This window comes from Symphodus melops, assembly GCF_947650265.1.
Source record: "Symphodus melops genome assembly, chromosome: 10".
NCBI lineage: Eukaryota > Metazoa > Chordata > Actinopteri > Labriformes > Labridae > Symphodus > Symphodus melops.
In genome coordinates this window covers 6,387,539-6,404,518 of record NC_136700.1, presented here as the reverse complement: position 1 = coordinate 6,404,518, position 16,980 = coordinate 6,387,539, and the positions used below count along the sequence as shown (strand labels likewise).

At 38.5% G+C, this 16,980-nt stretch overlaps 3 protein-coding genes across 5 annotated transcripts; 2 read left to right on the top strand and 1 right to left on the bottom strand.

Moving 5' to 3' along the window:
• Window positions 1-1,845: 1,845 nt before the first annotated feature.
• LOC306830582 (TLC domain-containing protein 1-like) lies at window positions 1,846-6,986 on the top strand. The gene is made up of 4 exons (XM_079354155.1): window positions 1,846-2,416; window positions 3,239-3,321; window positions 5,988-6,070; window positions 6,430-6,986. The coding sequence occupies exons 1-4, from the start codon at window positions 2,211-2,213 to the stop codon at window positions 6,832-6,834; spliced, it is 777 nt and encodes a 258-aa protein (XP_079210281.1). The 5' UTR covers window positions 1,846-2,210; the 3' UTR covers window positions 6,835-6,986.
• A 988-nt stretch (window positions 6,987-7,974) lies between these two features.
• On the top strand, window positions 7,975-14,079 carry rab34a (RAB34, member RAS oncogene family a). Of its 3 annotated transcripts, none has more exons than XM_079354784.1 (11): window positions 7,975-8,205; window positions 9,261-9,376; window positions 9,464-9,555; window positions 9,642-9,710; window positions 9,961-10,062; window positions 10,162-10,226; window positions 10,344-10,395; window positions 10,476-10,557; window positions 11,969-12,059; window positions 12,418-12,525; window positions 12,617-14,079. In XM_079354784.1, the coding sequence occupies exons 2-11, from the start codon at window positions 9,302-9,304 to the stop codon at window positions 12,685-12,687; spliced, it is 807 nt and encodes a 268-aa protein (XP_079210910.1). In that variant the 5' UTR covers window positions 7,975-8,205; window positions 9,261-9,301; the 3' UTR covers window positions 12,688-14,079. The 3 variants fall into 3 exon arrangements, with proteins under 3 accessions (XP_079210910.1, XP_079210912.1, XP_079210911.1); XM_079354786.1 differs by having other exon boundaries at window positions 7,976-8,205; window positions 9,645-9,710; XM_079354785.1 differs by lacking the exon at window positions 7,975-8,205 and adding an exon at window positions 8,257-8,479.
• On the bottom strand, window positions 13,932-16,586 carry LOC306830985 (adenine phosphoribosyltransferase). Its single transcript, XM_079354789.1, has 5 exons — window positions 16,398-16,586; window positions 16,132-16,225; window positions 15,726-15,872; window positions 14,366-14,461; window positions 13,932-14,284 (listed from the first exon to the last, which is right to left on the bottom strand). The coding sequence occupies exons 1-5, from the start codon at window positions 16,518-16,520 to the stop codon at window positions 14,142-14,144; spliced, it is 603 nt and encodes a 200-aa protein (XP_079210915.1). The 5' UTR covers window positions 16,521-16,586; the 3' UTR covers window positions 13,932-14,141.
• Between the last annotated feature and the right edge of the window lie 394 nt (window positions 16,587-16,980).

Below are 16,980 nucleotides of genomic sequence, written 5' to 3'. Positions count from 1 at the left end.
ATTTTTAGTAATTGTAAGTGCTTCAGTGCCTTAACAGCAGTGCCTTTTAGAAAACACATCAGCAAAACAGGGATACAATGGTTTATTGTATGGTCTTTGCTGTGAACTGGGTAATTAAAAAACAAACTTTTCTATAGCTCTTTTGCATCTGCTGTTAAAAACTGTTAGTGCTCTCATTGGAAACCTATCTGTAACTAATGATAGGTTTCTATGTAAGAAAAAAAAACCTATGCCTTCCTTCACTCTCAGTACGACGAAATGAAGTGTGCATCAAGGAAACACAAGGGCTGGTATAAGGTTACATTTCCTCTATAACTTTAGGGTGTTTTGTTGCTTAAAAAAACGCTGAACTCATAGAATAAATGTTAATCACAAGCCGAAAGTTTTATGATTAAGTTTTCATACGTAAACAAAAAGTAAGGACCACATTTTTCCATGATTTAAATACATATTCTTCCCGAAATATGCATGCTCTAAAATAGTTGTTATCATATTCAGTCAGTACTACAGTATGATTGATGACTTTTGCTTTAAATTTAAATAGCAGCTTTATTACAAACAGGAAAACTTCACATCCACACATTATACTCTGAGTGGCTGACTATTGAAGAGGGCTGCTCCCCAGTGGTTTGATAAAGAACTGGAAGAACCAAGGAGCTGAAAGTCTGTCTCAATGACATCCCTCTTCTTCACATAATGTTTTGTTGCCATCTGATGGTTTCTTCTTATTCTATAGTGAAACTTTTTATTCTGTGAGGTTGTCTTTTTGAACACAGGGGGCAGACTCATGTCAGAATTGTGTTTTTTATGAGCATATTTGTGCTTCATTTGATGGTAAAGAAGAGAGTTAGCGTGTATAAGAAATTAAAGACACTGAATACAAACTAGTATTGACAATATTTAAGACCTTGCATACAATTGAGTAAGATAGAAAAGAAATATAAAGAGTGGATAGAAAATTGTTAATAGTCTTTAGGAAAAAACGTTTTGCTCATTAAATAGAGGTAGACTCGTCACTTGTGGGCTCATGTTTTACACAGACATCTGTGGTGCAGGTGGTGCTACTGTGTTTAAGGTGTGGAGGGTCTAAGCATTGAGTTTTTCTCAGCCCTCTGGGCTACAGAGAGGTCAGCTGTGAAGAATGAGACCCACATAGTTTTTGTGTGGGAAGACAGAAGAGGGGCTTCACTGTTGGGCTGCAGAATTATGTTGTAATAATAATAATAAAGATTTACTGACGTATAAAGTAATATTATCAATCAAATCTTTATTGTATGTTTCTGTACATACTGCCAACATTGCCACAATGTTGCTTAAGTAAAAATTAATTTGTTAAAGAGTTAATGTGTATGTCATATTTGTTAAGCTGATGTTTTGTTTTTCATACTTTCTGTTCAGTCTCCTATTAATAAAACAATAATATAATAAGTAAAAAACAACTCCAAGTGCATTTTATTAGGCTGTTTGGAGTGTGCAGATTGTGTAGCAAGGCCAATAACCCTTAAAACATGAACGATAGACTGATGAAGTATACCGGCCCAGGGACCTGAGGGTGTGGGGGCCCTAAGCAACACCTTCGCTTTAATTGTCCCATTTAAAATTACACTAAACAACATAAAAAAAACATATACAACATGTAAAAAGAGATAATTTGATTAAATGGTGAGTTTAATAAACCATTTCTGCTTGAACTTGCTGGAAAAGGGGAATCAATTGATTAGCAAAATTCATGCCTCAGTATCCCCACTATGTGATTTGTTATTTCCGTAACATGACCATATTCTGCCCCTCCTTGTTTCTCTGGTTAAAGGGAACATAAGCAGCAGCACCGCCCATCCAGTTCTGCTCAGACAGGCTGGCTGAGAGCGGGAGCGCATAACAACATGACAAGACGCAATGTGAAGACAAACTAAGTGAGTTTGGCATGAGCTGTTACAGGAATTCCCTACAAGCCTTCTTCTTCGGGCTCGGTACGCTGGAAACCTGAGGGGGAAAAAGCTACAGCGTCGGAGGGAAGACTTTTACAAATAAAAAGAGGCTTATTTGTCTAGACTCTAGAGCCTTCTGTGGTGGAAACACTCCCCTTGCATACCCTGCATATCTGTCCATCACCGGGCCCAGGAGATACTGACAGGGGATCAAGACAAGCGGGAAGTTTTGTAGGAAAAAAGCTCGCATCCAGAGACAGAGGGAAAGTTTGTGTAGGGAGGATGGATGCTCTGATCCCTATGCTGAAGAGTCACCCAGGTCCGACAGTACTGGTGTTCGCTCTACTTTTCAGGGGGATCCACCGGTTGCTTCAAATGCTGCCAGTGCCCAAGGTGGTGAAGCAGAATGAGCATAGCTCCTGGAAGTGGAGGAACCTCTCTGCCTCCATAGTGCACTCCCTGCTGACTGGAACATGGGCCCTGACCAGGTGAGTCTCAATCAAAACATCTGTCTGCCCGTGTTGCAGCAGTGACAGTCTGTGGCAGCCAGAAACAGAAGGGTATGTTTAGGCATGGTGAAGGGTGACAATGGCATTTATAAGTGGGGAGGGAAATGCCACTGTATAGCACAAGTCACAAATGGATCTTGTCGTTTGTGCTTGTGAGTTTGTGTTACAGTGTTTTCAAACTCACTTTGAGCCCACAATCAAGGCTACTCAAGCACCAGCCTCCAGATCAACTAGAAAAACCTGCTGCAGAAAGATCCTTTTGAAAGCATGTAGTGTTTTTTTGGGTGGGGATGAACTTGTGAGTCATCTTTGAACATTTAAAAAATGGGGGGGTTTTTGTACACTTTGTGCAGCGCCAAGTAAACATGTAAAATCGTCCACTTCTTTACATACCACATAAGGACTACAGGTCATTTATTAAAAACAATTCAGTTATGAAGTGTTTATACAGGGAGGAGCCACCAACATTTTTTGCTTTTCCAGGTGTGCCCCTTAAGCTAATGAGCAGAAAGAAAATCAAAGAATAATGCAAATTTAGAAATATGTACATGTTTGTAGAACAAAGAATTGTAGACGTTTAGCTTTTTAGGTCCAAAGACAGACAAGGAGTTTAAAGTATTAAAATGAGAATAATGGTACCAACTTTTACAACTACTTAAAGGAGGGTTATCTGTTAGTTAGGGGTTTGAAACGCCTGATATTAATCTCTCCACTTAGACAGGCTTGTCTCTCCAGGAGTGAGTGTTTGTCTGAGTAAGGGGAATACAGACCTGTCTATCCATAATATGTGTCCCTCTCCAGTGTGTTGGTTTGGCCCGAGACGTTGCGCAACCTCCACTCTTACCACACCCCTCTGTCCTACCTGCTTGTCTGCATCTCAACAGGTCAGTGTGTGCATCGCCGTGACATTTAAGGATAAAGAGTTATAAACTACAAATGAAGGTTTTGGTGTGAATAAAGATGGGTATGTTGGTACGTTTAACATTTATGTGCTTGGTTTTGTCTGTGAATTTTATGACAGTGTGATGATCTGCCTGAAGTCGTAAAAGGTACTGCAAAAATATTTATTATTGATGAATCTGTAAATGACCTTACTTTATTTAAATGTTAGAAACAATAAAAAGTGACAGATACAAATTCTCACAATCCAAGTAAGTTCAATTTTCTGTAAAGACTCCCAAGCTAAAAGTTCTGACATTTGCATGACAGAGAAAATGACTAGATCTTTATATTTGAGAAACAGAAAAATAAAATGCTTTGGGTTTTTTTTTTAAATAAGACATTGCAGCTTTAGTTTGATGCATGTTAGTAAAAATGTGGTAGCGTTGTTCTACTGCATTTTCTCTTCCCCCCTCCTGTGGTGGGCCTAAAAATGCCACCTTTCCAGTTGTTAATGTTCACAGAAACAACTGTAGCTTTCAGTCAATATGAAGGCCAGAACTGGTGATAAATGATTTTATTCCCCGTCTTTGTCATTCATCAACATAAGAGCTGAGCTGAAAACAACTAATAATTACAAACGTGTTTCAACCGTGCAGCTCATTAATTTCCTTCCATAGCTTTACACAAGTTCATCCATTTGCAATAAACATGTATAAATGAAATACATTTTCTGTAATTGTACCAACCTTGTTCCCCAATTGACTGATGCTAAAAGCTTTGTTGTTTCAGTGTTTCCGTACTCTGTTATCTCTATTTTCTCTGCAAACCTTTTAGAACTATTGCTTGCGTCTTTGACTCTTCTTCGTTCGTCAAACTATTGTTGCACAGTACTTCCTTTTAAAAGGAAGTGTTTAAAATAAAAGCTTCAAACATTTTACCATCGATAAAAACTAGAAAGAGTCAAGTTATTGGCCTTTACAACAACCTTTAGATCCGCCCCTTTCACCTGAACAAATGGGTGTTTCCTCTAAATCACTATGGACACCAAAGACAATCCACTAAAGACTGTGGTCTGGTTTTGAGCTGGTAGTTAGGTCTTATGTATATCTTAATGTTACCATGAAGACACAAATCTGTGGAGATCTGCCCTAACAACCGCAAAGCTATGAGGTCCACTGAAGCCAACCACATACTGGAGTCCATGCTCTTAAACACAGTGACTTGTTGTGTGTCTCACAGCAGCCACAGCATGCCACTCATACAGAGGCACAAGAAAAGACTCTCAGTCAATTCAATGTTTCCAGCTGAAAGAATCTTACAGAGCTTAATAACCGTGGTTAATTGTTGGAATTGCTAAGTGAGCATCTTTTGAAAATGATAAAAAAGAAACCTTAAATATGCTCAATTATTCTCTGATTATTAATCTGTGACACAGGAAATCTTGCTTTGTCATGGGTAAATAATAGACATTAGAGTTGATCTGCTAGTTAGCATAAACCCAAAAACAAATGATGACACCAAAGCTGTGAAGACTTATTGATTCTGCAATGACTTAAGATTTCCTTCGTGAAAATTAACTAATCAGCTTGCTTAATGTGAACATGTTGTGGTTTCTTTACTACTCCTTGGTAGTAAGCTGGATATATTTGTAGATTGAACAAGACGTTCATGGACGGCATCTTTGGCTTTGGGAAGCACCTTTTTTTCCAGTATATAACACTTTAAAGATTTACGGGTTGTTTTTTTTTTAAATCCGGAAAATAATCAGCATATTGATCAAGACTAATGTAATTGTACGTTTCAGCCCTGTATGGCAGTGTTCAGGTACTAAACTGATTGCAGTATTGGGAAAAAAAATTGAACGTTGGCACTACTGTATGAATAATAATTTTCTGATTAATTTTATGTTATTGTAATAATTTGTATGTTGGCTGTGACACTAACCCAACACACTAACTTTGAATAGAAACTTTTATCTGGTTTGTGAGGTCACACCTGTCTGGTTCACTGTGTCAACAACTTCCATAGTCGTTTGCTGAACATTGTTGAGAAAGGACACTTAGATGACATGAATCAGCTCTTCTTAACACCACATCAAAAGCGTCTGTGTCAGTGTCACCACTGCTTCAGGTGCTAGTTTTGATTCTCTAGAAACTTAAGTATTGATATTTGACATGAAACATGTATTTGCAAAGTTAACAGAGAATCTGAGTGAAAATCACAACAAACCTAAAACTTGATCACAAGCTGAGTAAGAACTTTGACATTAACAACAAAAATATGACGTTATGGACCCCATTTGTGTTTATAGTGAGGTGGGGACTTTTAGAGGCTTACTATTAAAATCGGTGCACATTTTTTCTCTAATACGGTTCTGCCTCATCATGTGCTCTCACTGTGCTGCAATTGAATCATTTATTTTTTTTAAGTATTGTCTGAGTTAAATACAGAATACATAACATTTCAAACCTTATTCACTTCTAGTCCACTTCTTGGACGAGTGAATTAAAAGACACGTGCTAAATGTTAACATGAATTTTTACTTGAATCTATGCATGTTTAAGTGACTGGATAGTTCAACTATCAGCAACTAAATCCATATGCAGCTTATTTTCCCAGTAGGCATCATACCAGTGACAGACATTTACATTTTCTCTTCCCTCTGTAGGATACTTTGTGAATGATGCAGCTGATATTATCCTGACAGGACATGGACGAGGATCATGGGAATTCCTACTCCACCATGTATTTGTAAGACACCTTCACAACCTTTTTTGTCTTATTTGTGTGTTGTCCCTGTTGCATTTCTGGGTCACCTAAAACTTTACATTCACTAAGTTAAACAAGTGCATTAAGGCTGAACATGTGTAGTATAATGTTGATTTCTGCTGAATATGTTTTGATTTTAAACACACTTTTATCAAACGCACTCACAGTATAAGTGATCCTTTCATATTCAAATCTAACTGGGATTATCAAGCATTATGAATAAGAGCTGGTCAGTAGAGCAGGACAGATAAAGCAAAATGCAAATAAAGGGCAAACAAAGAGGTAATGGTGAAAGGATGTTAGCTGTTCAACATAAACACCTTTGTCACTCTCCTCCTCAGGTGATCTCCTGCTTCCTGTACACCCTCTACACACAGCTGTATATAGCTGGAGCTGTGATCATTCTCTTTGTAGAGGTCAACAGTGTGACTCTGCACATGAGGCTGTTGCTGAAGCTGGCGGAAGCTCAGTCCTCCCCCCTGTACTTCTACAACAAATTCGTCAACATCTTTACCTATGTCACGTTTCGTCTGGGACCCCAGTTCTACCTCACATGGTACATTGTAAGCAACTTCTCGTGGCTGGACAACGCCACATTTTTTCTTATCTCTATGACTGTGGTGAATATCATGATGTTGATTTATTTTTACCGTCTGCTCCATACTGACTTCTTCTCCTCGATGAAGAGCTCTGTGGTACAGAACGGGAAACACAACAACAACTCCAGGAAGTTACCTCCTGATTGACTACAAAGTTTACAGAACTATTTTATGATTGTGTTTGGGGTGGGAGTTTACACATTTTGTCTTTCTTAAGCTTTATTTGACATTGTCTTAAGACAGCAGGTCCGCATGTTCTCGCTACCAAAGGAAAAAAAACCCCCAAAAAGCTTGGTTGTACCAGGTGCAGCGTTTAAGAGATGTGTGTGGAAAATTACAAAACATACTGCTCTAAGAATAAGTAAATAAGTAAAAAGTAATAACGTAAATATCACCATTTATAGCACATTTACAATTTATTATCAGTTTGTGACCTTAGACAATGAATCTTTATTATATATTTTTTTTGAAGATCGATTTTGTTTTGAATGTTGGTCGAATAAAAAAAGGAAGGTAGGCTACAACTTGCTAGTTAGCTTAGTGTGGATTTTGGAAAATTATGTCCTTGAGCATGAATCCTTTTTTTATAGATATATTTTATTTGGTGATTGCAAAAAAGTGTCCTTATCATATCACAAATTGCAAGTGTGGAAACCTAATAATGTCTCCATTTAATTTTTAGTCATTGTCAAGAAAGTTACATCAGACATGGACAGAGTTTCGATGTGTAGGTGCTTCAGTGCCTTCACAGCAGTGCCTTTTAAAAAAAAACACAACAGCAAAACAGGGATAAAATGGTTTATTAAGTTGAATTATATCTGTTTGATTTATTGAAAGCCAAGCCAAATAGAATATATATTGCACACATTTTTCCCATAACCACAAAGATGTCAAACATCAATAAAGTTGTAACGGATGATTTTGTAGCCCTAATGTGTGTGGGAGGTTATTGATACCATGAATTAAATGAATATTTAAAATCGCTGAGGTGATGATGTAAACTATTTTTCAAGGCCAATGAGTGGATTATTGTCATAGATAGATAGATAGATAGATAGATAGATAGATAGATAGATAGATAGATAGATAGATAGATAGATAGATAGATAGATAGATAGATAGATAGATAGATAGATAGATAGATAGATAGATAGATAGATAGATAGATGGATGGATGGATGGATGGATGCTCGATCATTCCCCATTTCCTCCAGCAGGGGTCCCAGTTGAGAAAAGTATAAGGAAAAGACAAAATAGGATTCAGGGATCTGAGTCAGCAGGCGGCAGCAAGTCGTCTACAAGACTGACTCCCCTCCACGACTCAACTCAACTTCCGTGCATCGACTTCATCAACTCCAGCGCTGTTCGCCCCGAAATACAAACTTGAATAAAGGATAGTAACTTTTACTGGTTGTTACATGACAATTAAAATCATCTGTGGAAGGAAAACACGAGTTGAAAGCACAGAAGAGAGAAGAGGAAACGCTGAGCGGACCGTCCGGACTCGTCGTTGTAAAGGTAACATCTTTGCAGGGACTCGCCATTTTATAACCTAATATTTACAGTCTATCTTTATAACTGGTGAATTTGCTCGTTTTTTGTATAATGTCCCTTCACGGGCTCCGTACTTATAACGCGTGGTTTTTTTTGACGAGATGAAATGATTCCCGGTGTTTCTGTTGGAAATGCGACGTCTCAGCTGAGTGATGGTCCGAGCTAAGTCCTGTAAATGAGTCTTTTTGTGGTTTAACAGCAGCTTTGATGAACAATAGGATTATAACAGGACAACACAGTAAGTGGATCTGTACTCATTACTATTGTCTGGCCTGACTCTGCATGTGGCCCGGAGCTACACAAAGAATAATAAACACGTTTCTCTGTTTAATTTTTGAACCTGTCCACTTGGATTTCTACCCACTGAAGTCTTTTAGTTCACAGACAGCCTGAAATGACTGAGGTGTGTTTGACTTGAGGTTGTGTACCGAAATAAAAACATTGTCTGCTACAAAGATGGTTGAAGAAGAAAGTAAGATATTATTTAACTCAACACTAAACGAATCAAATACAGTAGGTATGCATGATAAGGATTTTATAAAGATTTCACTTTTCTGTAGGCTCTAAAATTATTTAGCCGACGTGTGTATTTAAAAGGAGAAAAAAAAAACAATGTTGGGTAGCTGTGAGTATAAGAGTGATTAACTGCTTCCCAACTTGTCACCTATTGTTTTTACAGCATTATGACTAGTAAAATACAACAGACAGTGAACTGTTGAAGAGCTGAAACCATTCAGCAGGAATGGGAAAACATGCCCCTTTCAAAATGACAAAAATGTGTCTCCTCCCCAGGGTAGATAAAACGATTCATAGTGCCAGTATAGATGGCCATTTAAGAGATGTAGTAAACACAGGAGCCAAACAATAGAGATATGAGCTCAGATATACTATGGAAAACACAGTGTTTATCTTAAACCCTTCCTATCATGATACAGAATGTTTCTTTTGTACAGCGACAGGTTTGATAAAAGGATGAACCTCAGAATGTGAGGTTGTTGATTGTCTCTCTGTTTCTCCAGCTACCACGTGACCCTCTGCTAAACATTCACCTCCAGGCTTCATGTCAGTCCGAGTTTCAGCCATGAGTGTTCTTCCTCCTGTTCGACGGGACCGTGTCATTGCTCAGCTCCCTCAGGTAGAGTCCCCTATACGGTTACTGCCTGATCCCCCTCATACAGTAAGAGACTGGGCAGCCTCACAGACACTTCGTATTTGATCTTAGTGTTTTAGGAAAGAGGCAGCCCTGCACACTAAAGAGGAGTTCAACGCTAAAGTGAAGAACGCCTGCCAGGAGCAGCGCACGGGCACTGTGGGGTGAGCTTGGAAACCTGAGGACAGAAGTTAACCGGAGCTGCGGTTTTAAGGCACTCACTAATAACATCTTCTTCTTTTTATCTTAGCAGATTTAAAATCTCCAAGGTCATTGTGGTGGGTGACCTGGCTGTGGGTAAAACCTGTCTGATTAATAGGTAAGCTCGGGACGACGTCTAGGTAATAAATAATCACAAGAAAGAGTGTGAACCTGCCATAAGGAAGCACAATCTTCAAACGTCAGCATTTAGACATTTAGGATGTCTAAAGGTTTTTTTTTTCTTCTTGTAATCCTGTGAACAAACAGAGACACTGCAATGCATCTTACTGTATGATTGTGAAAAATGTGAACATTTCCTCTACCTGGATGTCAAAGTTGTTTGTTTTTTTTTTTCAACATGTCTTTAGGTTTTGCAAAGATGCTTTTGATAAAAACTACAAGGCGACCATCGGTGTGGACTTTGAGATGGAGCGGTTTGAGGTGCTAGGTGTTCCCTTCAGCCTCCAGCTGTAAGTCTTCATTTCATATGAAAAAAAAAACAAAAACAACAACATCAGAACGCTGAATCCATCGGTTGTGATGCCCTCCCATCTCCTTCTTTGTTACAGCTGGGACACTGCAGGCCAAGAGAGGTTCAAGTGCATTGCTTCTACGTATTACCGAGGAGCCCAGAGTGAGATATTTGAGTATTTTTTAGGGCAAACAAAAATAATGTTATATCAGGGAAAAAGATGCTAACGTGCTTGAAGTGTTCCAACATCTCAAGTGAATACTTTTTGTTTGATTCCAGTTGTGATCATCGTGTTTGATGTTACAGATGTTGCATCTTTAGGCCATGTGAGGTAAGTTTATTGATCATTGGTCATGTGCACTCCTCCAGGCTGAAGGACTTAAAGCTGTCTGTTTCTGTTTGTGTCTGCAGGCAGTGGCTGGAAGACGCTCTGAAGGAGAACGACCCCACTGCTGTTCAGCTGTTCCTCGTTGGCACAAAGAAAGACCTGAGTGTAAGTCTGCTGCGCTGTTGGACATACCCGTGAACATTGCTGGTTTTTTTTTTTTGCTTGTTTTTTACTGGAGTCAAATGTCCCGTGTTTGGATCGGTGCCAGCTGCACAAAGCGAATGTCGCCTAGGTCAGACCTGAGGAATGCTATTTCTCCCTCATTAACTAGAGCAGTGACGCTTTTGTTTTCATGAGAGCTGCACTGGCAGGACAAAGACAACAAAAGAGCCACTTTTACCATGATACACCAAAAAGCCACAAACAGCATGAAGCATTTCTACAGACTTATTTGTCATCCCACAACACAGAATGTGTAATACAGCATGCAGTCCTAACTGAGAACGAGTTCACCTCGACACGGGGACGAGAGGGTGCAGGCAAGGCACGTCCTTGACTTTCTTCATGTTGGAATCGTAGTTTGTCGCCGCTGCAGTCATAGTGAGGCTTTCAAGAAGTGCGTTGCCGAGTTGGTATCTCTGGTTCAGATGCAAAAAGTCCAGAAGTGGCCAACACTTGTGATAGAGACACGTTTACATCCTGTGCAGTACAGGATCTCTGCTGCAGCCAAGAAGTTGTTCTTTGGAGCAAAGTGAAGCGGTATACTCGCAGCTGTGTACGTTTCAGGGGATTTTGAACGTTCACTTTTGAAACAGTGTTCTTTGTGTCTTTGCCTGACACATGAGGGGGTTTTTACTTGCTAAACACATCAGGCTGGTTCTGTGAAGCACAAATACAAATCTGCCTGTCCCTGTTTATTAAAATGTCCAGTGCTCATCGTGAATGGCTCTTTCTTTTTGTGTCTGACATGAAGCAGCTGCTGTTTTGCTCCCCAGTCAGCCCTCGGCTGTCTCGATTCAGGTTTTTGGTTCCTGCATTGTTTTTGCTCGTTTGTCCCACCACTATTTGTCTGCCCATCTGATTCGTTCCATTGTTTTCATTTAGTTTTGTGCATGATTTGTTTTAGTGAAAGCAGAAATAAAATGTGAACGTTTGCAGGCTCAGTGTCGTGTGCTATATACTGTATGTGTGTTACACATTTTATCCTCCGCATTGGCTGCTGCATCATGGTTCCAAGCTATCAGTTATCTTAGCGCAGTGAGTAACACTGAACTAGACCAAGGTTAAACTGTAAAGAAGTGAATATTTAATTTCGGTGTCTGTTTGGAGACAGATGAGCTAGTATACTTGAGCACTCTTCTCCAGGTTTGGTTTTTACCAGACGGTTTGTAGGAATATGTCCTTGGAGCTTCCCATAATTTTGTGACAAAATATGCCGGTCACACATTGGCATTGTGGGTAATGTAGGAACAAAAAAAATAACTTGCGTGCAGAAGATCATCACACCAGATCATTATATTGTGTTTGACTTGATAGTGTTGCGACTCACTTGTCTGTCTCTTGTTTATTCGGACAGTCTCCTGCTCAGTATTCTCAGATTGAACAAGAGGCCCTCAAACTGGCACAAGAGATGACAGCCGAGTATTGGGCTGTGTCGTCCCTGACAGGTGAGTGTTAGCGTCTCTGTAAGTGTTACCCAACATGGGGCGCATGACATAAACGCAAAGCTATCCGGTGAAGAAGTTACAGTACAACCAAGGAGTGTCAAAATGTCTCCGTATTTAGACTGGGTTTAATCCCTTATTTTATTTATCAACATAATGAAAGGAATTTTCAAATGTACCGACCTCAACTTTTCAGGTGAAAGCTGTGGTCACTTGAAGTCAGAACAAAGTTTTCTTTAAATAAAGCCCCCCTTTTCTCTCTCTCTCTCTCTCTCTCTCTCTCTCACACACACACACACACACACACTTTCTCTTTGTCATTTTCATACAGTCCCTAACTGATCTTTTCTTCATGCTGCAGGGGAAAACGTGAAAGAGTTTTTCTTCCGAGTTGCATCGCTAGCCTTCGAGACCAACGTTCTCGCCGAGTTGGAGAAAAGTGGAACCAGGCAAATTGGGGATGTTGTCAGTGAGTATCTAAGAATGTCTCTGTCCCCATAAATCACATTAGTCACAGCGTTTTGAAGACTTAGCCGTTTATTTTTGTTTGTTTCTTTCAGAAATCAACAGCACTTCAAACAATCTGAACTCTGCATCGAAGAAGAAGCAGCAGCCTAACTGCTGTCAGTGAGGATGTGAGTGGGAGTTAGAAGCAACAGCCGCAGGCAGAAGACCAGGTTTTCCTCAGTGGAAAAAGACTGTGGCTTCACTCTGGCTCATGGGAGGGGTTTCTGTGGTCAGAGCAGGAGCAGGGACGCTGGACTTAAACTTCCTGACTTCTTTGAGTTCAGCTTTTTTACTGGACGTGGGAGAGTTTTCTTTCTGTGCGATGTGGATTCTTGAACTTGCCTCGAGTTACACGGTGACACAGCAGTTACACTAAACTTCCTGTTCTTCAGAGATTCCAGAGCATGACGTGGAAACGTTTCCTGATGCTTCTACCTTTCTTAGGGCTTGAATGAAATATTCTCTCTTGCTGCTCTACTTCATTTCAAAACCAAAACATGCTCTCCCCATTAATACTTTCATATACTTTAAGGTTTGTCAGTGTTTTTATCTTGCTCTGTCTCCTCTCTTTGTATATCGTATTTAAGAATCAAAAATGTGCACAGAGTAACATCAGAAAGGCAAATATTTAAGGAGAGACTGAAAAAGATCAACAGATTGTTAATGCTCAAGCGGTGCAGATTTAACTAAAATCTGAAAGCTGAGTAATGCTCTATGTATGCTTTGCTATCTCATAGAGTACCCTTAACGCCTTCAGATTCATTGTCTGAACATCCTCGTTGGGTTCATGTTTTTTTTTTTTTTTTTTTTTTTTTTTTAAATGTCTCTCAGTGTTTGAGTACTTTTGACTTTGTTTACAATCCTATGAATGAGCGCATAAGAATTAGTACTTTTATATCAAAAGCTCGAACTGTTTGTGTGTGTGTGTGTGTGTGTGTGAGAGACTTTATTTTATAATTTCATCAGATGCTTCACGTCTCTTATGTTTGAAAAGAATTCAATATTTTTTAAAAAAGTGAAAACATTTTAATATTTCAACTAAGATGTATTTCAAAGGACATTTTCAGGAACTTTTATCCCAGTATTGTTTGTGTTGATGTAGAAACAGTTGGGGGTGAGGGGTTCATTTCATTGAAACGTTAACTTTATGTAGGAAAAATTAAAAGGAAAAAAAAACACAAAAAATGAGATCCCACGGGACAAAAGGACGGCTTGTAGGCTCCGTGTGATCCGGGAAAATGATCTTTATGCAGTTAATGAGACTGATATTATGATTGTAGGAATGATGATTATTGTATCACACGGTTTCATGTTAAACAGGAGAACAAATCTGGAGTTTAAGAAATTTAGATTTTATAACAACCAAGATTATTTTTTTTCCCCAAGTCTTGAAATGAAGCCGTGTCTCTGTAATGGAGCTTCTTTTAATTTAAAAAGTGCAAAGACATGATGTAAGATTTCAGTGGCTGAGTGTGTTTTATATACAAAGCATTAAAGACTATACTGTTTGCATAAAGGTTTGTATGAATTTTCAATAATTGTTTTTGTTTATAGTAAACGAATTTTTCTTTTCTTTTTTTAATTTCCAAAGTTGTTGAAGGAGTCGAGACTCTTCCTGTCAATTTGGCTCTGCAGCTCTTCAGGGATGCAGTGAGAGAATTTGTAATTTTCTTTAATCCACTTCCCTCCTTCTGTGTTTTCTATGGCAACAGCTGCAACACCTGCAGGTAACACAGTTTGTGAGATTTACAGGAAAATGTAAAATAAAGTCATTACACTATAATGTGGCCATCTTGACTGACCTACAACAGTGGCTCCCAGCTTCTCCACCAGCTGGATCGCAGCCTTCATTGTGCCTCCAGTCTCGATCCATTGGTCCACTAACAACACTCTTGTACCTGTAGAGACAAGACATGTCACCTTCTAGTATCCTGTGGTATATAATAAATCAGTATTTATTAAAGCTTTTACATGGCAGGCAAAGACAAGCAAGTATTGTTTTTTTCCATTATTTGGGACAAAAAAACTTTAATCGGGTAAAAGGTTTGTTGATCAACATGATGTTCAAACATGGCCATCTCTGATTTTGTAGCGTTAGAATATATAAATATCTCAAAATTATTATTAATTTTATTAATAATAATTATTATATTGTTTATTATTAAGAATCTAAAACTTAAACTAATTCTTTCCACTACTTTAATGACACCTGAAGAGAACAAAAAACAAGCATTTCAAATGTTCCCACCCTGTCATGAAAAACAATAAGGCTTCAAAAACACATTTATCATACAGAAATGGAAGATAACACCATACAGTAGCAACTGTGGACAAAGCAAAGACAATGGTGGATGTTTTAATGATCATATGAGAAAATCTGGAATGATGTCAAGTGAAGAAGCCACAAACCTGAAGAGCGACATACTGGCTCACACTAGAGGGCGTTGTGCTGCAGGAAATGAACGTAAAGTTGAGGAGCCCTTCGGTTTAACTCTGGGAGTCATATATGTTGTAAAGGTTCAGGTTTGTTTTTAAGTTTCAATTATAAGTCAACTAACAGAATCTGCAACTGCTTTCATTAAAACAAAGCATTTTCATGTTAGAAGAAGTGTTTCTACCCCCTGAGATGAGAGGGTTAGACAGTAAATATGGTTTGGACAGTTGAAATAATAAAAGCAGTGTTGTTTGACATTGATCACACTTGATCATCTCACCTGTGGAAATGCATTAGGATAATGTTTTGTTGGCAAATCAACAAAAACAAACATTAATAATTGGAAAAGACTTGTTTTTTTAATTGAATCTCATACTAAAAAGGATTTTTTACAGTTTTGTCCAAGTCTTACTTCGTCTTACCAATTTCATCTTAACATAATGTAAAACAGCAGCTGTGCAAAAACCTTTTGTGCTCACCATGTCTAAACAATTCATTGACTGAAGACTTTCAATGCTCAGCAGACAAGGCTTTGCTTACAAAAAACATTTGAAATAAAATACTGAATATTAAGGCCTACATAAACATCGATAACTCATGGTGTGATCTCTTCTTTCATTTTACACTGTAGCTCTCAGCCCAAACATTATGAGTGGTTTAAACAATAATCCTTTCAAGAGAAAAAAAACTTGACATTGTTAAATAGTAGAAAGAAAAGAAAGATTAACCTGGGTTTAGCACATCCAGTCTCACTTCCATCGTCTTTTCTTTGCCCGTGTAATCAGTGTAGTTTTGGCTTTCTGTTGTTACACATAGGTGTCCTGCTTTGCGCACAGCCAGAAAACCTTTTCCCAGGGCGGTTGCAACAGACGCCCCTGAAAACAAAAGCAAACAAAGAAAACATATCAGAACATAACATAACAGCTCAGCCCATAGTTTACTCAGTTGTATTGCATTGTCATGCAGTGAGGTTTAGAGGAGCAAATTTAGCAAAATCTAAATTTAGTATCTTTGCCAGAGGAATTAGGTTTCCTGCATTCACTGGCAGAGTAACTAACTCTTAAAATAAAATTGGTGTCAGGTATCGAGTGTGTATACTTTTAACCTTTTAATCCTTATAGAATTCAAGTTTACCAAGAATGAATCCCATTGCATCTATCCCAGCAACCAGGTCAATGGTGTCTTTGTGAAATGGATTGGTGAGGTCTTTGACACAGTCTGCAAGAGCCTGAATCAAATGCAAGACAGTAAATCAACAAAATGATATAACATAAACACACATTTGGTGTATTTTTGCAGTTAAATTGGGTTTATTCTGATTAAGATGAGAAGGAAGACAGTTGAAACAGTATTACAACTTTTAAAGAAACGGTGAAGTAACTACAAATCATTCATCTCACCTTGGAGTTGCAGTAAAGTCTGGATGGGTCCAGCCAGGCAAATGTTGGTCCTTTCATGTTTGGTGCCATCAGGGACAGGTACCATCCTTTGTGCCTGTCTGCAGGAAGGTCCAACACGTCCATTTGCACACCAACACTTGCCTGCACTGTTAGGAGGAGAGTCTGCAGTGAATGGACTGGACTGTGAATAAGAATTAGAGACAGCAGTGTCGGGTTCAGTAGGGGTTGATGGTGGGTGGGATGTTAATAATACTCCATTGCAATGATTGAGATGACCTGACTTTAAAAAGCAACACAACTAATTTGTTACCGTTTCATAATTAGTCACATTTTGAGAAATTTGCACGAACATTCTGGGGAATTTTCCAAATTGGTCATAACAATTTCAATAACTTGGGTGGGAATTAACGTGAATTTTAAGTAAATTGGTTATATTTTTAAAAAATAAATTACATTATTAGTTATTATATACATTTTATTTGAAATATTCAATAATATTTGTTGAAAAATTCTTTCTTTTTGTCCAAAAACGTTTGTATGACATGTGATGGAAATTGTGTACTAAAGATGTGAACTAAAGTCT